The sequence below is a fragment of the Macrosteles quadrilineatus genome, unplaced genomic scaffold (genome assembly GCF_028750875.1).
Source record: "Macrosteles quadrilineatus isolate MER2022 unplaced genomic scaffold, UCM_ALF_1.0 Scaffold_5__1_contigs__length_97177068, whole genome shotgun sequence".
Taxonomy (NCBI): Eukaryota; Metazoa; Arthropoda; class Insecta; order Hemiptera; family Cicadellidae; genus Macrosteles; species Macrosteles quadrilineatus.
This window is the reverse complement of record NW_026542598.1, coordinates 68,329,729-68,352,331: the sequence shown is the minus strand read 5'-3', so window position 1 is coordinate 68,352,331 and position 22,603 is coordinate 68,329,729. Positions and strand designations below refer to the sequence as shown.

The window sequence follows — 22,603 nt, the reverse complement described above, 5'->3', positions numbered from 1 at the left end:
AATGCCTTAAATTCAATTTTATATTTTTTTATTATGAAATTAAACCGTCATAACCTAACCTAACCAACCAAACGTGCTGACGATGAAAAAATCTAATGAAGGTTTATTAATCGAAAAAATAGTTCTGTTCATAAAATAAAATTATAAATGCCTCAAATCCTATTTTATAAATTTTTAATTCTAAAATTAAACTATCATAACCTAACCAAACTAACCAGACCTTCTTATAATGAAAAATCAAATGAAGGTTTAACCGAAAAAAATCTGTTCATAAAATAAAACTATAAATATGGGTGAAAAAAATTCAATAAAAAAAATAGTGCTACGGGTGGGATTCGAACCCGGGTCCTTCGGATCATCAGTCCAGCACTCTATCCACTACACCACCGAAGCCGATGGCATCAATCGTATCGTCGCGGTAATGATGTTCCCTCAGCCAATCAGAAGCCTCAAAATAATACTGTAGGCGACACTAATCCTGAAATAAAAATTCAGCCACCGGACATGAACTAGACACCAAAAAAAGAGTTTCATAATATTTATAATAGGATGATAAGGTTACATGTGTTGGTTAGTCTATGGTATTATTTTAATTTGTCATATGAATTTATGAAACTGAAAGGAACACTAGTTACATTGTAGTACAAAAGTGTCAATTTGTTAACATCGTTTGAAAATATTCACACATAGTTAATTTTTTAAAAGATTGTGATAGTGATTATGCACTTCATGGCAGTTGATGTGGATTGTCGAGTGTCTTAAATGCTTGGGGTCTATCAAGCTCAGACCGCAATTGAAATTAAGTGAATTTGTGAAGCTTGAATCTTTGTTATTTCGTTTGCCCGTTGTAGTTGTACCGACTTCTGCTGGGCTATTTCAATTTCAAGCTCTTCTTGAAACGACGAAACTGTTCTGTTCTGAACCACTGGGCATTGTTTTTAGGAATTTATTTAACAGTTAATTTTTAAGCTCAATGAGTAAAATATTTTACACCTTACTACTCTACACAGAAAGAGGTACTTTTCCATCCGTATTGATAGGCAGGAAAGTTGTCCTTTACCATGCCTAAACACGGAAAAGTAACGATAACTAAAGTAACGATAATAACGGATAAGTAAAGTAAGTAAGTGCGCACTGCACGGTAATAGTATATTACTGTACGTTACTAGTCCTGAAAATATGTGTTTACTGGACGAGTGTGTGATCGTTCCGTGCGAGACGAAGTCGAGTCGTGGGAAGTTCGTCAAAACTCAAAACAGTGTGGTGTGGCGTAAAAAGCTTTTACACCACACTACAATGTTACAACTAACTTCGGCGTTAATCCCACCAGCCATCTACGTAGCGGCATCACTGCGCGCGGCAGCTCACACCTCATATCTATTGTCCAGTTCCTTTTGGATTCTGCGGTGCGGTGTTATGTTCGATCATAAATGTCGCATTAAATTAGTTTCATCTATATAAATAAAATTAGAGTTTTGTCTGTACATTGCTTAGAATAATGAACTTTTTGGTTATTTTTACATTTCATAGGTCAGAGAAACCGAATCAAACCTTATCTCAATTTCTGTCTGTCTGTCTGTCTGTCTGTCTGTCTGTCTATCTGTCATTCTCTTGGTAACGCTAAAATACGCACTTTATTACAACTACTCCTCAATAACTATAGCACTGTCCCGCCTGAAACTTATTTTCCAAATACTATACATATATGAGATGGTTTTAGACGTATTTCATCGAATATGAGACAGTTAGATATTTAACAGTAAACCCTTGAAAATCAAGTTTTTGTCGATTTTTGACGTGGAATTTCTGGAAGCCCATGTTAACCTTATGAGAAATGAAATTATTGAATCTTAACAGCTGTTTCAATTAAACAAGTTGGTTCTGTTCTGTGATGTTCAATAGCATTAAAGTTACAAGGATTACCAACAGGGTGCAGCACTAGCACTATTATTTCTTTTACATTTATGACAACAGCTAATTTGCAACCTGGAGGCGAGTGAGCGTAGCGAACGAGCTAACCTGAAGGCAAGTGAGCGTAGCGAACGAGCTAACCTGAAGGAAAGTGAGCGCAGCGAACGAGCTCCAACATACAGGTGAGTGAGCGTAGCGAACGAACTTCAACCAGGACGTGATTGAGCCATGCAAACGAGATCAGATAGTAAAAATAAAAGTAAGCCTACCGTTATAAGATCGACCGGCAGACACAGAGGTAATTTAACCTTTTATTGATTGTCATACCGATCCGGAACAACAAAAAACAACATAAAATGAAGCTATGTATAATAGTTTGGCCAGCATATCTTAAAATATGCAAACCAACTGCTGTTCGTTATATAAGAAGGTTTCAACTGAATATTATAAGATCCCCGTGCGTAGAACGGGTACACAGCTAGTTTGTTATAAATTTTGTATTCCCTTAGTCAAAAGTATGTTTATTTAAACTATAAAAATAGTTGGTCAGCTAGTAAGTTACTAATATATTTGTCATATAGCACATTTAATTTATTAGAAGCTCAACCTTCACCATATAGGAATAGAATGCCAGAAACTGCGTGAGCCCAGGAGGGTCTAGACACAGCCACCTTGACTACAGGCCGTGGCCTTCGAACTGGCAACGTCGCAAGTGGTGTTGTAACAGCTGTTTTGGTTTGGAAGCAGCTAATGGTATTTGTGTATTAACCACGGCCGCCTTTAACTACAGGCCACGGCCTGGTAGAATTGGCAACATCGCAAGTGGTGTTGTTCAGTGACAGACGTACCATAAGATAACATGGCAGACAGGTGACATCAGCTCATTAATTCGCACTTTATTGATTTAATTTTTAATTTATGAACATAAATTTATGAAAAATATTGAAAATAAAACATACAGACCTAAAAATTGAAACAATATGAATTAAAATATATATCTGTACATTTGTAAGTGTCGAGTCAATATTGTCATAGTCCAGTAATCAATCTTTCGTAAATACACAAATACCATTAGTTGCTTCCAAAAAATCAGCTGTTACAACACCACTTGCGACGTTGCCAGTTCGAAGGCCGCGGCCTGTAGTTAAAGGCGACCGTGGTATTTACGATAGATTGGTTACTGGACTGTGACAATATTGACTCCGCTTAAAAAATGTACAGATATAGATTTTAATTCATATTATTTCGGTTTTCAATTTTGTATGTTTTATTTTAAATATTTTAATAAATTTATGTTCATAAATTTAAATCGAAAGTTAAATTTAAGTAAATCTATACTTATTTAATTTAAATTTAAAGTGCGAATTGATGAGCTGATGTCACCTGTCTGCCATCGGACGTCTGTCACTGAACAACACCACTTGCGACGTTGCCAATTCTACCAGGCCTCGGCCTGTAGTTAAAGGCGGCCGTGGTCTAGATCACACGTTGACCTGACCTGAAGTAATGTGACAAACAATCCCAGGTCTGTGTACAACAGAGTGGAGTGGTTTTTTAGTGAGTAATCTAGTCTGATAGGCCTAGAGGAGTCTGACTACAGGCTGATGGCCACCTGTATGCGTAAAAGCATTGTACATCATACTACACAGAAACTGGTACTTTTTTATACGTATTGATAGGCTGGAAAGTTGTCCTTTGCCGTGCCTATACACGGAAAAGTAACGGTAACGTAAAGTACTTTTATCGTGCACTGTAACTTTTAACTTACAGTATGAAAGTTACTGCAACTTTTGCGATTCCCCCCATAATAGTTACCACGAGTACTAGAATAAAACCTTTTTCAAGTATTCGTGATAGTTACTCACTAGGCTTACAAATGATAAGGGCTGTTGATAATGGGTAAATAGGAGAAAGTATGTGTCCGATTGCTGATACCATTTATTTAGATGTTTAATAACCGCTTTGTTAATCTGCACAACATTTTAAATAGTACTGCACATTTATACAACTGTTAATAAACAATCGCAGAGTGGCTAACCTGAAGTTGCAGACAAATGTTAGCTAGCTTGTCGTACGTCAAACATGAAGTAGTGCGTCAGTGTGAGTCTGTCAGTTAGTGAATTTGTTTTTAGAAATCTAATGCAATTAGAAAATTACTGTGCATTTATTGGTTGTGCAAAGTCCTTTAGTATCCTGGTGAGTACTAAGGTAGGAATTATAATAAATATTTGCAATTATCATCAACACCAAGAACTTAAAACAGCTAATGTGGCCATGGGGGAAGGGTTTGTTTGAGAGCTAATCACTTTTGACAAGTAATATATTTTGACTCCTTTTATATCTGTGTTTACGAGATTGCAACTAATTAATATGCCTAATATTCTGCCCTATCATACTATATTGAAACTTAAGTTATTTCTCTACATTTTCTAAATAGGCCTACACCTAGCACAATTTGCAAGGCCTACCCTTGCTATTCAATCTTAATGAAGGATAACTTATGCCTAACTATTTTTTACCAATCTGCCTTGAAGGTTTAGGCTATTTCCAAATGGATAAAGCTTAAACAAACAATTTTACTAGGCCTAACAAAAAATGTAGTAAGTAACTTATCTTAAATTTAACTTAAGTCACAATACTTTAGGCTAAACATAATTTATTTAAGTCAGCTTTAAGCTAACTTAAACTCAATTTAGATTATGTCAAATATGTTTCAGACTGTGTAAAATCGTCAAAAGCAATCATGATGGAAGGCAGCTTTGGGGGCTACAGCTCCAATTCCTACCAGTTTAATGGAGTTGGTTCAGATCGATCAAATGACTTCAGGAAAATTGCTCAGAAGATTGGAACAAACATACAAAAGATTTCTTCTAACGGTAAGCTTTTTATAGATATTATATGGATAGTGTAGCATTTTTTATAATAGAGTTGTTTAAATTTAGCTGTAAGTTAAGCTTAGATTAAATTAAACTAGAGGTTGTCCAACAGTTGAAAACTTGACCAAAAATATGCAGATTAATGTGTCACAGACTTTATTTTCACCCCACGCTGTAAATGAAACATGTGATAGGAATTTCTTCCATTTGTTTTGCTTTTCTGTTTAAGTTATATTTCATTGTTATTTCGTCACCAAAATGACAAAGGCCTGTTAAATTTATTTAATTTTAAATTCATTTTTTAGTTTATTTTAATTTCCAAAGGGATTCTGCACATCTACAGGAAAATATCTTTTAACTGTAAGTTATGGGTGGATTTTCCCAGCGATGCACCGAGCTGAGAAAAAAGGTTTTCAAGAAATGTGCTTTCCTATTAATAAATAGGATTTGTACAACGGTAATACACTATGGTATGGGTATTAATACCGCCTCGTCAGATACACCGGTAGCTGTATGGTAGGGTGCCCACACTGGCGCGGTACGCTGTATGTGGTACCTACTTCTATCAATCGATCAGGAGGCATGCTGCTAACTCAACTGACAACTGCTCTACACTGAGAATATGCGTACCGCTGAAATACCGCGCAGCAAAAATAGCGCATGCAGCACTTTTGTGGTACGAGGGTAAATTGTACCTACCGCACCGGTGGCAGTATACCGCGCCAGTGTCGGCAGGCCTTAAGAAGAGCTGCTTTTTTTTAGCTAGGACCATTAATTTATTATTTGATGATCAAGGATAGCTGGGCCCAGTCTTGAATCCATAAAATAGTAATTGACTTTTCTATAGTACATTCCAGCTATCTTGTAACTACTAGGCAAACAGGAAGCACTATAACCACTTGTCTGAAAATTAGCATTAGAAATTCAATTCCTTAGCCGAAAGAAGATAGGATTTGTTAATACTAGCCGACACACTTGAATCATTCTCACTGAATCCTTCTCAAATCCCGTAATTGAAGAACACAACATACAGGTAATACTGTGTAAGTGCATTGTTGATTTAAGTACGGGTTCTTACTTTTAGGAATAGATTTGGGTTTACATTTTAGATTATTAACTTTTTCAAAATATAATGTTAAGTTATTTACATTTTTTCATGTTTATAGGACCTCTTAGAACACTATCTTCTTGAAGTAATAATATGGCTATATAAAATTTTTGTGTTGATGGCTTTGTTTTTACACAGGCATAGATTTAACTGAAAAAGCTCACCCTTGACAAAGCCACAAACAACTGAACATGTAAAAAACGGGGTCTGACACCTACTGTAATCCTTCCTTCCTTAGTGTCTGTCTGCCAATCCATGTGCCTTATTTAACACGTTCGCTACGTCAGCCGGGCCACAGCGCCAGGAGCTAGGAACGTTCCGGAACGTCACCGTTCATTGTTGTTTAACGTTGCCATGGATAAGCCAGCTTGTCGCAAGCGTCCTATATTTCTTTGCAGCTCGTGGGGACGTACTTTTCTGACAATAAAAAATATAGTTTCCCAAAATCACCACCAGGGTCGTTTGGAACAGGGCTTTGTTCCATCTCTTTCCTGCTAGATAGCGACTCTACTTTATCGACTGTAACCTGGGTAGTGCTGCTATCTATCAGAATCACTTAGTACTACGCCAAAAGCCATTTTTATTGCAGAGCATTGCCATTCAGTATAACTACTGTTGTTTTTACTGTAATTCAGTGTATCGGCGGCAATGTCACGCAGCGGCGAGCGTTTGCTTAGCTCCTGGCGCCGTCCCGGCATCTAGCGGGCTGCAGCGAAAGTGTTAAAGTCCAGACAAAGGTAACTTGTAAGGGAAATTCCTTCTTAGTCAGTTTTAAAGGATTTTGGACTATTCCTTTGTTTGACCGTTGTCAGCCAACTTCGCTTTGATAGTGTAGGTGCCCAAGAGATCAACAAAAATTCTTGGACCCTGCTTTAGGTTTCTCATCAACATGATAATAGAGTTCTTTTTAGCATGGGTTTATGAGGTAATGAACCTAAAGGGCTTAATGAGTTCAAAAACTGTAATGGAAACAATAAAGCTTTGCACGTCCCTTGGTAAGGAACCGAATAAAATTGATATAGGCTACAGTAAACCGTTTCCTGTCGGTAACAAATTCAACACAACCACAATATAACCATTCATTGAAACCTGTAATAAAGAAAAGAATATGGAATTCTTAACGATACATAAAAATGGTTGGTAGGTATGTCCAAATGAAGGCAATGTCGTAAATAAAGAAATATAAAAGCCAAAGAATCCATGTGGTAACTTACTTACTTTTGTGTTGTTCTTGTTTAGACAATTGTCTCATCCATCGGGTATTATCTCACAGAGAACCAAAATACCTGGTGGAGAGACTTGTGACACGTGGAGCAATTGCTCGACGGGGCATTAGGCAGGACACCCTCCTCCACTTTCCAAAAGTTAATTTGGAAATAGGGAGGAGTGGGTTCTCCTATTCTGGCCCAACCATTTAGAATGACCTCCCCTATCAGTTCAAAAGCCTTTTGGCCTCAGCTTTAAAAAAAGATTAAAATGCATTGTAGGCCTAAAGCAGGCATGTAATTTTTTGTTGTTGTTTTATTCTTGTACATAATTTGTTTAGATATTTGACTTGTAAATGTTTAGTTTTAGTGATGTAAGTTGTTCTGTAAACCAATATTGTATTGAGAAGCGCTCAAGAATAAAGGCATTTTGATTTGATTTATCGTAGAAAGCACAGACTAAGTATGTTGGTCGTCATGGGTGAAGTAAAAACAAATCACTCTGATTTGAAAAGTAACGTAAATAAACATTTCAAGTCTAAATTACTTGCAGAATGATAAAATAGATCACATAAAAAAAAACAACTAAAAATTAGTGATTTCTATGTACTTTTCTGATGTATTGTGTGAAAAGAGATTTAAAATGACATGTCGTTTATTGGTTAAGAATTAAAGAAGATTAAGGAAGTACGGACAAAAAAAAGTACTTCAGAAATTATAATATATAGATTAGGGATTTTCATAAATGGTTCTGACTTAAGAAAGAACTGGACTTGGTCATTAACAAAGCCAACAAAACATCCGTCCCATCCCACATTTATCTTTACTAGTGTACATGTTGCTCGAATTCGAGCAATTGCAAAGTATTACAGAAGTTATTTCAAAACAAATAACAGTCATATTTACAATGAGTTTAAAAGAGTCAACTCTAAAGATTACCGGTGAGTAACTTAGACCATGTTTATCTTTGTTATTGATAAACCTAAAGCATTCCGGCCGGTTTTCTCCTTCTCAAAATGCCTCGCTGTACAGGCAACACAGGTCATTGATAGAGGGCCAATTGAGAGCGAAAAGTCGTTTTGGAGTAGTGTTAGGGTGCATTTGTATCCTAATAGTTGAGATTGTCCAGGGTCAGGTGCTGACTGTGATGAGTTAAAGCCTATTACGCGCCACTGTTCTGTAGCTGCGGTCGTTATCACGATTACGTCTCCTGCCTATGTTTCGCGTTGCCGTCGCGTCGGAGGCATTTGAAAGAAAGAAACAACAAATAAACAAATTATAGCTACACAAAACAACGATACATGCACAAATTAAAGTTACGATCAAGCTAACACAATCCGTCATAGCAACACAAAACAACGATAAATACACAAATTTAAGATACAACCATACTAACACCATCAAACTTGGGGGTTATGTTTACACAAACTCAAAAAGTAAATAAATGTACTCAATGCGTTTCGAATTGAAAAATAAATAACAGCAATTAAATTATACAGCTGATCAAAATGTAAACAATTAAGTTCTCCATAAGGATAACATGGGAACTTTCAAACCCACTGGGGCAGAGCCCAAGGGAATTTTTAAAAAATGTAATGCCAGTTTGCAAATCTACGCGACACGCTCTTTCCAATGAGACGTCAATGGATAAAATCGGTTAAGAAATGGCGGAGGAGTTCAACCGACAAAGTTTCATGTAGCGTATTAATTATATAGATTACGCTTCTTGAATACTTGCACTCTTCATCTTTACCAGAACTAGTTCGATAGATTGCGCCATACTTAATAATAAAACCATGTAGGCCTACATTATTTACAATATTTATACTAAGTTTCACGTGAAAACTGGACCGTTTAACGAATTGGCAAGGCAGACAGACACTTATCTCATTGCAAATATGGGATCAAATATTTGTTTACCAATCCAAAATATTGAATTGGTGACATCTTATAGTCGCTTGCACACTTCAAGTAATGAAAGTATTTGTGAGTATGAGTCCTGTTCTGCCTTGGTTTGCTTTTGAACAACCTTCTTTTATTCCCATGAGTCAAAGTGCTGTGGGTAAAAGTTTTTAGAACCTCTAATGAGGCATACAATTTTCGTTCAATTTGTTTCCGTCACTACTGCGGCTAGGTGTTAACCTCTTTAAAAGTAATGCAATTTATACCGGTTGGCCAGTGCGGCTGTTTTGTATATTTTGTTCCCGTTTCTAACATAAGTGACTTTCTAACTGCTCTCCTTTTCCAGTGTCTTCCATGAAACGGATGGTAAACCTTCTTGGGACACCCCAAGACTCGCAACAAATGAAGAATGAGTTGTAAGTGTTTTTACTTAGTCTACCATCATAGTAAAATAAACTTTTTCATAGTAAAATAAATTAAAGTGAAACGAACGACAGGCCCATTCGCTCATTAGTTTTTGTTTCTATGGCGAATCATTAGTCTTACTTAATCCTTCAAAGGTTGTAGGACTGCAAGAAGGGGTTGGAAGATTGAGTTCAATTCCCTTCAATGGAAAGAGATAGAAATACTGATTGGGTAGTGGCAGAAGTGATGCCTGCATCATTAAATGTTCCTATAAAACAATATAGTATTCCCCCATAATCATAATTACTACAGGAAATACAACCCTATTTTGGTTGGCTAGGTTAAGTTAGTCACTGTCAGTTTCTTACTGAAAATCATCTCAAGATTGGTGTTTCAAAGATGACATTGTGGCCACAAAATTGGATGATTGGACTTTGAAAAGGGAACAACAGGACACATTCAACCCTCCAAATGGCCATTTTCTCCAAGAAATCCAAAACATTTCCTTCCTGCCTCATCCCCCCTCACAGGGAACTTATGCAAGTGGGCTGCACAAGTCACATGATCCTGGACCAAAAATCTTGTACCGTAACTTTTATGACTCTACGTGATCATTTTTTGCTACTGATTTGTCCTAGACCAAGAATTACAGTACTTATATATTTTTGGTTTGACAAAATATATTTTTGTTTTAATTCAAGACCGATAGGTCTAAGGTTTTGAACAAAGAGTTGAAATGTAAGTTTTAAGTAGTAGTCTAAGACCGATAAATCTAAGGTTTTGAACAAAGAGTTAAAATGTAAGTTTTAAATAGGCTTATTTTCTTATCCGTCAAAATGATTATTGAGTTAAATGCAACCAAAATAAGGTACTCAAATTTTATCAAATAGTGTATTGTCAACTCGCTATCTTTGAAAACCATTTCCATAGTTTTATTGGAATCTAATTATGTAGGCCTATCTACTAAAAATCTAGTATGATAAAAGAAGAATTTGTTAAATGTAAATTAACCAAACGACTTACTTTATTCATGACTAGCTGTGTACCCGTTCTACGCACGGGGATCTTATAATATTCAGTTGAAACCTTCTTATATAACGAACAGCAGTTGGTTTGCATATTTTAAGATATGCTGGCCAAACTATTATACATAGCTTCATTTTATGTTGTTTTTTGTTGTTCCGGATCGGTATGACAATCAATAAAAGGTTAAATTACCTCTGTGTCTGCCGGTCGATCCTATAACGGTAGGCTTACTTTTATTTTTACTATCTGATCTCGTTTGCATGGCTCAATCACGTCCTGGTTGAAGTTCGTTCGCTACGCTCACTCACCTGTATGTTGGAGCTCGTTCGCTGCGCTCACTTTCCTTCAGGTTAGCTCGTTCGCTACGCTCACTTGCCTTCAGGTTAGCTCGTTCGCTACGCTCACTCGCCTCCAGGTTGCAAATTAGCTGTTGTCATAAATGTAAAAGAAATAATAGTGCTAGTGCTGCACCCTGTTGGTAATCCTTGTAACTTTAATGCTATTGAACATCACAGAACAGAACCAACTTGTTTAATTGAAACAGCTGTTAAGATTCAATAATTTCATTTCTCATAAGGTTAACATGGGCTTCCAGAAATTCCACGTCAAAAATCGACAAAAACTTGATTTTCAAGGGTTTACTGTTAAATATCTAACTGTCTCATATTCGATGAAATACGTCTAAAACCATCTCATATATGTATAGTATTTGGAAAATAAGTTTCAGGCGGGACAGTGCTATAGTTATTGAGGAGTAGTTGTAATAAAGTGCGTATTTTAGCGTTACCAAGAGAATGACAGATAGACAGACAGACAGACAGACAGACAGACAGACAGAAATTGAGATAAGGTTTGATTCGGTTTCTCTGACCTATGAAATGTAAAAATAACCAAAAAGTTCATTATTCTAAGCAATGTACAGACAAAACTCTAATTTTATTTATATAGATTTCATTGTATTTTTGCTTAATACTGTTTATGGGAAAACATTTTTTCAGGCACGAGGTCCAACACTACACCCAGAATCTGGTGAAAGATACAAACCTGAACTTGAAAGACTTAAATAACATTCCTTTGCCTGCACATTCAATAAATGAGGTGAATAATTATCCATCATATCAATGTATTATGGGTAATAGCATAGATTAGTCAATACTTTTTGTAATAGATCAGCTAAAACAGATTTTATAAGTCTCTGTCCAATTTATGTATGATGTCATGACAATTTTTTTTCTAACCTATTCTAAAACTATTTTAGCTGAAAAACTAACTAAATTATAAATCTACTGTATTTATTTGTAAAATAATACTTTCCCACTGGTCCGCTGCAAAACCTATAATTTTTAATTTTTTTCACAAATTTCAGAATTTGAAGAACAGCTTGAGTATAGAGAAAATATAAATATATCTAATAGCGTGATTCATTCACACACTCAGGCCTTAACCATCAGACAAAATCTAATAGCTACTTCTCTATTAAAAATATTCTCTCAAAGAGTTGATTTAACCATTATCATTATTGTTACCAATTAACATGGGGTCACCACCAAGCTGTGTATTTCAACCCAAATATAAGTTAAGGATGAGCATACAATCAAGACCCTATTAGAAAAACAGGCCATGCTGCAGCGCGAGCAGCACAACACTACGTCACAGTGGTGGATAGTTGTACTAAAATCTTACAAACAGCCAGCTTATTTACCTAAAACATATGGGATATGGCAGTAAATCTACCAATGAATCTATCCACTAGTGTAACGTCATGGATCCTGCAGCATGGCCTGTTTTTCTAGTGAGGCCTTGGTACAATGAAGTTAGATGCTTTGTGTACCTATCTTACTGACTAAAACCAGCTGTTCCATTAGTCAGGACCATCTATTAAAAGCCCAACGATCAAGAGCAGCTGGGTCCAGTTGAACCACCAAATAGCTAGGGACTTACTTAATTTATTTTTGCAGAGAGAATTCAAAATGCAGAAAGACAGACTACATGAGGAGTTTGCTGCTGCTGCAAATGCATTCCAGGATATCCAAAGATTCGAACTGCAGAAAGAAAAAGAAGAAGTTCGGAGGGTACGAGCTAACTCCAACATAGCTCCACCGCCATCCTCTAAAGATATTTTTGGAGGTAATAAAAGTGCACCTATTGTGGGTTGCCAACATTTTATCCCCTCGACAAAACTGGCGTCAAAAAAATGCCAGGTCTTACATTTTGAACTGATCTCATAAGGGAATAAACTTCCTTTTTTAATTCATTTTTTTCTGATTAATTTCACAGTTTTATTTATTCAACTCATATTGTGCAAACTCAAACACCTAGTGTGGCTAACACTAGTGGGCGGAAATTTAACCTCCTTGGCAGTGACGTCAGTTTTGCCCGGGGGTAAAATTCTGAAAATGCGTAAATGTCATCATCTGTACAGTAGAAACTGTTTTTTATTGTAATTTGATAGTACATCTTGATTAAATCTATATAGGGTTTGGAAAGATATTGCAGTAGAACTCTGATTATCCTAACTTTGATTGGGAATTGTGCCGATTCTGATGCAGAAATTCGAATAAGTGGGTACACCTCAGGAATAAAGCAAAAATAATCATCGTATTTTACACAAATCAGAATTTGATTGAAAAAATTACTACACATATTGTTTTCAATTACCTTATTAAGTATTTCCGCTCTTGCAGGATGACGTTCTTATATTCTAGGGAACTTTGGCCGCAGTGTAGCAGTACTAGAGTATTGTGCTAGAGTTTCTATTTCATGTTGGTCTTAGATTGAAATAAACTTATTCACTAACCATAAGTATACAAGAATGAGGTATAGATACTCTCTTTCCCCGAGCACGAGCTTGTACATATCCGGGTCTATTGTAGTCCGTTCGGGGGAATAATTCCTGAGTCTGATATGTCTTGCATATATAGTTTTTATGTTAAATAAAGAGATTTGATTTTATTTGAAAAATCTAATTCAAGGTAACATTAAAAGTTCTTCTTGGTAAGAAAGTTATAAACAGTAACACTTATCTTTCCCCATGAGATTCAAATTCAAATAAATTTACATTAACATCCACAGCAGGTATTTAGTATTTACATTTGTATTTGTAAAATACATGATCCAGAGGCTAAACATGTCAAGTCTTAAGCTAAAGGCAGGCTCAAAACTACCCAGGTTACAGCATTATCACATATCAAACTGCCATTGGTGATTAGTAGGATGCCTTGAATACATAATAAATAGAAAAATTCAGTGGGTAACTGTGGTTAAACAACCTTTATTTTTTATCAACAATCACATAAGACCAATAGATGGAGCAGGTCTATCGAATTAATTGCACTCTAAGCTCCTATGCACAGGCTAGCACACTCGCAATAGTAGCGCCTTCGCTTCATAGTGGCCGTTGCCGGAAATATCCAAAATTAAAATATTCCCAGACTGAATTTTTACAAAGGCATTGCGCTTCTTAAAGGGTTTTTATCAATTGATCATAACAAGTTGACTGTTTGTGTTGCAGATGACGCATTCTCCAACCAGCTGATTGAGCTGCAGGACAGCAGACAATCACAGACGCAGGCACAGCAGAATCTCCAGGATGACCTTGACTTGGAAATGCTGCAGCAACAGGAGCAGTCCATCCAGGTTTTGGAGGTAAGGATTGTTGTAATATTGCGATTTATTTTCACTGATGTAGTGAAATGACAATACCATTCAAATAAATCAACAATTCACATTGACGCAAACATGTTTTACATTTACAGACATATGAAGGTTTTAGCTGGGCGAGTTGTGCACCATAAAAGCTACAAACTTTAAGATCAAATTTGAGATCTTCAAGGTTTCTAGGCAAGCTCTAATTATTTATGTATTTACATCTCATTGAGACAGGATATCTGGGTCAGTTGAGTCATTAAGAAGCTAGTGACTTTGATTGAATTGATCGCCTTTAGCATTGAATAGATGATTGAATCAGAAATTTCTGATGTTAGGTTAGCTCTATAATTGCTCACCTACCCAGCTGTTATAAACAGATTTGGGAGTGTTGATGAAGGTCTAATTAGACCTTTGGCATACAATTTACATTTTGAACTTGTTGCTGAGGGTCTAAAAGTACAGTAAATGAAGGAAATGTATCCAATGTTACTGTTTTAGATCTTGCAGAATTTATACCTTGGTCCTATATTTTTTATTAAATTTTTATAAAATGAGAGTTTCTGAGGATCTAAATTTCAGAAGGTCTATGCATTTTGGACTAGGAGAGGAAGGTCTAAAATAAGAATTGGACCTTCCACCACTGTTCGTGTTTTGAAATATGTAGCAGAAGGTCTAAAAATGGATAGCGAACTTAAGTTCTTTGTGTGAGCCTGTGCTCACAAAGTGGCCTGAAATTGAACACAAGAGGGTATATTTGTGCATCCCTAGTCAATAGCTAAGCTAAACTATTAAACTATACCGATACATGGCTATTGTTTTCAAAAAATAAAATGTTAAATTTGTTAAGCTGTTTTTACTTTTGAACTAAAAAAAATAGATTTGGACTAAGTCTGATTTGGTCTGTTGGTGTTGAGTTGTCTAGCAGTCACAGTTTAAAAAATAAAAAGCTCTTCTCAATTAATTTTATAAAGTTGACCTCTTTACTTTGCAAAATGAATAAAGCCTGCACACGCGGGTTGAAAAATTAAAAAAATAATTTAACTGGCTTTGTTAACAGATAAAAATATGGTTTTGTTGTAGAAAAACATCTGTGAGGTGAACGACATCTTTAAGGAGTTAGCTGTGATGGTGCACGACCAAGGAGAGATGGTGGACAATATTGAGGCAAGCTTGGAGAACACAACGGTCCATGTGAGCAAGGCAACGAGCGAACTGCAGCAGGCAGCCCAATACACTGTAAGATACTCGGGGGCTTCTGATTTAATCAATAGTAGCTTACATTGATAATAATACACTTTGGGGGGCAATTTGTACAAATAACTCAAATGCATGAACTGTACTGGCTCAATTTTACAAGGTGTTATTACCAGTTGTACATATTGTTTGGGTTCTTTGCTAGGTTATTTTTTCAAAAAACACTCAGTACAATATACTTGTGTTGATTAGTCTTTGCACTAAGTCTTAAAGGAAAAGAAATCAGCTACATTTAAGGTATTAGGCTGTTAACATTTATATCCATTCATACTACTGAAACTAGGCTACCTACCTATTAGGAAGAACAATCAAGAGCCAATCATTGACTATTTCATTTATAGTCTAAACTAAACCCTGCAGACCACATATTTGACACCCATTCAACTTGTTATTCTTATATTTTTTGCATGATTACTCATCAATCTTTCACTTACAGTGGTTTAGAAAGGTTACAATACGATGTTGATGAAATTGATTTCATTACAGTTGAGTCAGATACCAAATTTACACACACTGTAGAATTAAAATCATCGGAATCAATTTGGACCGTACCACAATCGAGTACTGCAATATAGATCGGGTAGTTTGAATTTTTATCAAAATTTGCCTTCTCCAACAATTCTTAGGACCGTTGTTTAAGGGGTTTTAAATTTTTTCTGTAAGCGATTTGGATAATTGGTGATCCGGGTGGTTGGAGTGCTACTGTACATGAAAGATGAACTGCTTAAAACTGCTTAGGTGAGTCGGTAGCGTCACGTACTTCGGGCCCAAGGCAGCGATGTTGTGGGTTCAGATACTGGTCACTGCCGCAAACATTTTATGAGTACAGATCACCTTCGTACTGTACCGGCTCACCCCTTGCTTTGCTAAAATACGTTCCACGCACAGATCCTTAGTCTACATGGACGGGCAAATGCAAGGTTAAAAGAGGCCGCCAACCTCTTTAAAAAAAGTAAACAAGAGAGTCGTATAGGAAGTACAACAGTACATTAAACACATTCTATGAATAAGTTGATGTTAGATGTTGACTGTTACTTTGGTATCACTTCATTGCAGTATGAGATTTGAATAGTACATTTAACTGAAACTTCAAACTACATCTGGTTTCGTTGCAGTACATGATGAGCATTTGGATTGGCAAATTTCTTTTTAAGTTTTACATTAACTTTGTGTAAACAGTAAAAAAAAAATAATAAAAAAAGACAGTTCTTTTTAAAATCAACATTAAATAGGTCTAACAAAGCTACCACCCTTTATAAGTTTTAAACGATAGTGCAACAAATACTAATATCAGGTTTGTTTTAATTTTTAAGTGCCAATTGATGTAAGGCGATGAAAAGTAAGTAAATTTATCCAAAAAGATTTTGAATTACAATCGTTTGTAAAGCTTTATTTTTATTATTGACACCTGGAAACTTTACTCTTACTATGAACTCAGAAGCAAAGTATTTAGTTCTGGAAAGCTACTGTTGATTTCATTGAACTTAAGTTTACAAAAATATCCTATTGAAACTAAGAATATTTTGTTCATAATAAATTATGCACGTTAAAGAAAATTGTTGTGATGATATAGTATTTTTTCTTTTTTAGTTTTGGACAAAACATAATTTTGTATTAAATGGATTTTTTTCTTCTTAGCACTAAGAGTTAATATAAATAAATTAATAACGTTAGGACAAAAACCAACAAACTATTTATCTATATTAATCTTATTTGTAATCAATCTAGCAAAGTAGTTTTATTTTTATGATCCTGCTATCCGACATTCATGATACGTGTTTTATAAATATTTAGTTAAATATAAATTGATGGCTTTCAAAACTATTTTTCACCACACTAAGATGTTTTTAGCCATTTATTTTGCAAACGTTAATTGGAGACTGAAAGCTACCTACGTATTTCTTCCATGCCAGCTGTCATCGTCATTTGGGGACCAAGGTTTTTACATCCCTAGGGCCGAAAATCAGATGTTCGCTTATTTCCATAAAACATCGAGAATCTATATATTAATTTGAAACTGTTTTTCTTTGTCACAGCTATTTTGAGAGAACGGCTGGGCGTAGAAACTCGGTAGAGGTGTCTAAAGAAAGGTTTTGGTCTGTAGATGAGCCATCAAAAGAGAAACATGGCGAATTCCCTTGGGGCTCTACCCCCGTGGCCTTTCAATTCCCATCCCATGTTTTTCTTATGGAGGAAAACGGGGTTTTTGTCACAGCTAATTTGAGAGAACGGCTGAGCGTAGAGACTTGGTAGGGGTCTCTAAAGAAAGGTCTTGGTCTGTAGATGAGCCATCAAAAGAAGAATGAGGTAAATTCCCTTGGGGCTCTGCCCCAGAAGCCTTTAAAGTTGCCTCTTCAGATTTGTTTACATTACGACCATATGCATAATTCTACACTACTTTGAAACAGCTGTTAATATTTAAATTGTGATTTACTAAATTTGTCAAAATGAAGTATTTGCAAAGGTTTTTTTCTGATTTTAAAATCGATTTCTTCTGCATCCTGTCATGTTTTGCAATATGATGTTGTAATGTTGTAATGTTATAATGTGCAATCCAAATCAGTGGAAAATCCTAATATCACAGTAACTCTTAAAATAATTTCTTATGGAGTTAACTTATGTCTATTGTATAGGTTGGTTTCTGCCTTTTTTTACCACTTCTTGGAGATTGTACGTAGGCGTGTTGCACGTAGATGATGTTCTTTGGCGTATTGCATCTGTAGACGATACTTGGGTTGGTGTAATTATTACAATGGAAAAAAGCGAGAAATCCTGGACAATTTGATATAGGCCTACTAAAAATAAAACTGAATTAGAAGAAATAGAAATAATGTTTTTTTCTTCATTTATAATCGTTATTATAGAGAAACTAATGCGGCTATGAGTGGGAAACATTTGTATAAAACTCTAAAAAACAAGATCAGCTTTTAAAAAAAGATAAGATATTTACAAACAATTTTGGTTTTATCTAACTGTTGTGTACATCGAGAGTATTTCCATAATCTTTGAGTCGACTTTTATAAAGTCATCGGAAATTATGACCGTTATTCGTTTAAAAAAAAAAACCTGTAATGCTTCGCAATTGCTCGAATTCGAGCAACAGGTACACTAGTGTATATTAAATACAGAAGCAGTATCCATATTATCCATTGCAATAGGCTTGTTTTATTGTCACCCCTGCCTAGCAACTATTTATTATTTTTGCCGATTCCTCTTATTATTTCTCCACATAACCTTAAAGTTGTATTTTCTTAATTTTTTGTATAGTGTGGTGAAAAATAGCATTCGTAGCATGGGCCGAAAGGGTTTTGCAGCTCTTGATCATATATGTCGAATATGTCATGTAAGCATGTGATGCAATGTAAGGGTTTTATTTTAAAAACTTATTTTTTTCAGAACAAGCTACGCAAGAAGAGATGCATCCTTTTACTCTGTGGATCTGCTATCTTAGTGATTCTTCTTCTTCTTATCTACTATTCCAACTAGAATATTCTCTGCAATATTGAAGAGCAATGTATTTTAAATCGCTACTTATTAAATATCTGTAAAATCACTTTATCATATTTGTATATTACTGTAAATATTGTTTAACCACATAATAAAGCAATCTATAAGTTTCCTAAAGCTGTTTTTTAGACCTTACAAGAAATTGTATTTAATTCAGCTGGAAGTCATTTGATGGTTGTTTTTTTGTGAGCCCCAAAGTCTGGCATTTTGAATTTTTACTTATACTTTGTGTGTGGTTGCCACCAAAAACTTCTTTGTTAGGAACTTAGATTAGATTTTTTAATCCCTCTGTATACGAAAATGGCTCATTTCATTACAGCAAAACAAAATTTACTTAACAAAATTTGTTTTACAATCCATCGAAACATACGTATTGTCCCAAACTAACTTCTTCCTTACACAAACATACTAAATTTCCTGTTTAGCTCAACCGGAGCATTTTTTTTTTTATGTGTTAAACCAATGAATACAAAACCTATAAGAATCGCAATGCCTTTGTTAAAAATCAGTCTGGGAATATGAGAAGATCAGTCTGAGTGAGAGAGAATGAGACAAAGAATCGGCTTAGAGAGAGAGAGCGCAATGCTCATTTCAGCGCCAAAATTCCAGTCTGACTATTCTCCATAAGCATTTTGCTTCTTAAAAGGTTGGTGTTCATAGGTTAAACATTGTTTAAACAGCTGAATTATAAAGAACTTTTAAAACATGATATGAAAACTTAAATTACTAGACAATGGAATAATATTTTGATTAAGAAGCTGGGTGTGATTATTTGCATCGTGATGAAAAGTATCATTCACTACTTTTCATAAAAGTTCCGTTTTGAGGATCACACATAAACCTATGTCTTGCTCCAAAATGGGTTACTTTATTTACTTATAGTAAAATATACTATTTGTGTGTTCATGAAGTGAGACAAAAAAATCCCTAGGGTGGCTAAAAGTGTCCCCTCCCCTAATTGTTGTGTTAAATCTATTTCAAAAAGCCTAGACACCAATTTCACAATTTCAATCCTTTTCTGTACATAATATTTCCAACCAACAATAGTTCATCAACAGCATTGAGTAGATTTAAAATTAGTCATTGGTACAATACACGGTACACATACTTTATCCCATAAGCTTGTAAACAACCTTTATTGGTAAACGGTGGGAGTAACTATGATATTCTATAGGGATAAATCACAAATGTTGCAATAACTTTTGAACCGTAATTTTGACAGCAATGGGCGCTGCACTATTTTTGTTTAGAATTATAAGGATCATAACACATTGATTTGAATCATAACCTGCTTTTTTCTTAAAATCCGATATTTTGTTATTTCATGGGGTTTTTATGGAAAATAGCTAGGGGTCTGCGGTATAGAAAATTTAAGGTCGGTACGATTCAATACAGTAAAACATTTTGTACCTCGGTTCTCGGTACAAAATCGGAACGGTACGGGGCTGCTATTATTTTTTTTATATTTTCTTCGCAAAATTGAATTGATTAACTAATTTATATAAATTAAGTTAACAATTTTTAGGAATAAATATTATGTTTGAAACAACAATTAGATGAGATGGTTCAATAACTACTGGTAAATTATTTCTAACTAAGCCTAAACACAATAACTGGGTGTTCCTTTTATCTTAGGCTAAATTCAATTTTCTTAGAATATTTTAAAGCTTTTCCAGAGAATCAAAAGACCCAGGCCTAGACCTTATTATTTAGTAGGAGGGTATATATTTAATGTTATTGGAACATTTTGTAAGATTTTCTTATATTATCAAATACAAAATTTAAAATTAACCCAAACAAAAATTGCGGTTTCCACTACTTGTGTGATTTAAAAGCCATAAACGTTTATCAAATAAAGTGGTATGGTTGAGTTTTATTTCTTAAGGGTGCGCTCTACCCGTCTGGCGCGCGCAAATGTAAGGGTTTTAGTTCTTCCTGATTGTAGCCCCAATTGTGGACCGATTTAAAAGATCTTGGTGTCATATTTTCCGTCAAATGTTATTGTAGGTTTCCCGTTTTTTTAAATTTTGATAATTTAAAAAATTTTGGGCTCAAAGGTTGGTGAAAAATGTAAAAAGAGGCGTTCTTTACCATGAGTTTTAATACATAAAAATAATTTTTAGAGAAAAAATAAAAAACGGGAGACGTGCAATAGATTCTTAAAAACAAGAACCTGGAATTAGTTTACTAAAAAGTTGAATGATAACTATGTAATCACGAGCGATTATTTTGAGACGACTATTTCATCGGCCGATCTGTGCATCATGTATTTGAATGGAAGCGCGCACACAGGCGATCGAGAATTGCGCCGATTTTAAAATCTGGGTTTTGCCACAGATTCGAAGGCGAGGCGATTGTCGCCCGAAAATCTAGGGCCTGGCGCACACGGTCGATTTTTCGATCGGCCGATTAAAAAATCGGCCAAAAATAAATCGCCCTTGATTTATGTCTAGGCGCACACGTGGCGATTTTTTAGTCGAGAAATGGATTTTTTTAGTGCGTTTAAGCTATCCTAAAATGGACTTTGTTGAATTAACCTGTGTTTGTGCTCTTCTAATTAGATCAAAGAAAAAAAGAAGAAAACTTAAATATTGGGTCCATCCGATAGTAAGTCAGGGACTTTTAAATCGACAGTTTTTTAAACTATACACTTTACGTGATGACAGTAAAAAGTCCTTTAATTACTATAAAATGTCTGTTGAAAGTTTCAGTTTTTATTATAACAGCTGTGGCCTTTTTTAGCAAAGAAAACAACACAACTCGCACTGAAGTTCACTGACTCCTGTGGAGAACAACAAGCGACTGTCCGATTTTTAGTCGACCGTGTGCGCGGACTGATAACAATCTGTACGTTACAGATTTTCGGGCGACAATTGCCTCGCCTACGAATCTGTGGTAAAACCCAGATTTTAAAATCGGCGCAATTCTCGATCGCCTGTGTGCGCGCTTCCATTCAAATACATGATGCACAGATTGGCCGATGAAATAGTCGCCTCAAAATAATCGCTCGTGTGCGCCTAGCCTAGGCCTACAGATTGTTATCAGTCCGCGCACACGGTCGACTAAAAAATCGGCCAGTCGCTTGTTGTTCTCCACAGGAGTCAGAACTTCATTGAGAGTTGTGTTGTTTTCTTTGCTAAAAAAGACCACAGCTGTTATAATAAAAACTGAAACTTTAAACAGACATTCTATAGAAATTAAAGAACTGTTTACTGTCATCACGTAAAGTGTATAGTTTATGAAACTGTCGATTTAAAAGTCTCTGACTTACTATCGGATGAACCCAATATTTAAGTTGTCTTCTTTTTTTCTTTGATCTAATTAGAAGAGCACAAACACAGGTTAATTCAACAAAGTCCATTTTTGGATAGCATAAACGCACTCAAAAAAATCCATTTCCCGACTAAAAAATCGCCACGTGTGCGCCTGGACATAAATCAAGGGCGATTTATTTTTGGCCGATATTTTTATCGGCCGATCGAAAAATCGACCGTGTGCGCCAGGCCTTACTTTAAAAGATTCTACTCAAAGATTATAACATTTTTAAGATGTACATAAGAGATCGATAGAATTAACATTTCTTATAAATATCTTATCACTTTTCAAAAGCTGATCTTGTTTCTTCTTAACATTATTTCTATTTCTTCACCTTGGTGGTGTTATATAACTTTCCTATGTTTCCATAGTTGAAAATCGGCTCGTTCATAAGAAATGCAGCACAGTGTTGTTAACTCATTTTTATTTTTCAGTATATCAGGAGT

At 35.4% G+C, this 22,603-nt stretch overlaps 1 protein-coding gene across 2 annotated transcripts; it reads left to right on the top strand.

The window, feature by feature from the left end:
* Positions 1-3,994: 3,994 nt before the first annotated feature.
* On the top strand, positions 3,995-18,953 carry LOC128994712 (syntaxin-12). Of its 2 annotated transcripts, none has more exons than XM_054419444.1 (8): positions 3,995-4,107; positions 4,629-4,787; positions 9,349-9,418; positions 11,432-11,531; positions 12,392-12,560; positions 13,945-14,078; positions 15,162-15,317; positions 18,732-18,953. In XM_054419444.1, exons 2-8 carry the CDS (start codon positions 4,655-4,657, stop codon positions 18,819-18,821), a joined length of 852 nt encoding a protein of 283 aa, XP_054275419.1. In that variant the 5' UTR covers positions 3,995-4,107; positions 4,629-4,654; the 3' UTR covers positions 18,822-18,953. The 2 variants fall into 2 exon arrangements, with proteins under 2 accessions (XP_054275419.1, XP_054275420.1); XM_054419445.1 differs by having other exon boundaries at positions 3,995-4,119.
* Positions 18,954-22,603: the final 3,650 nt, after the last annotated feature.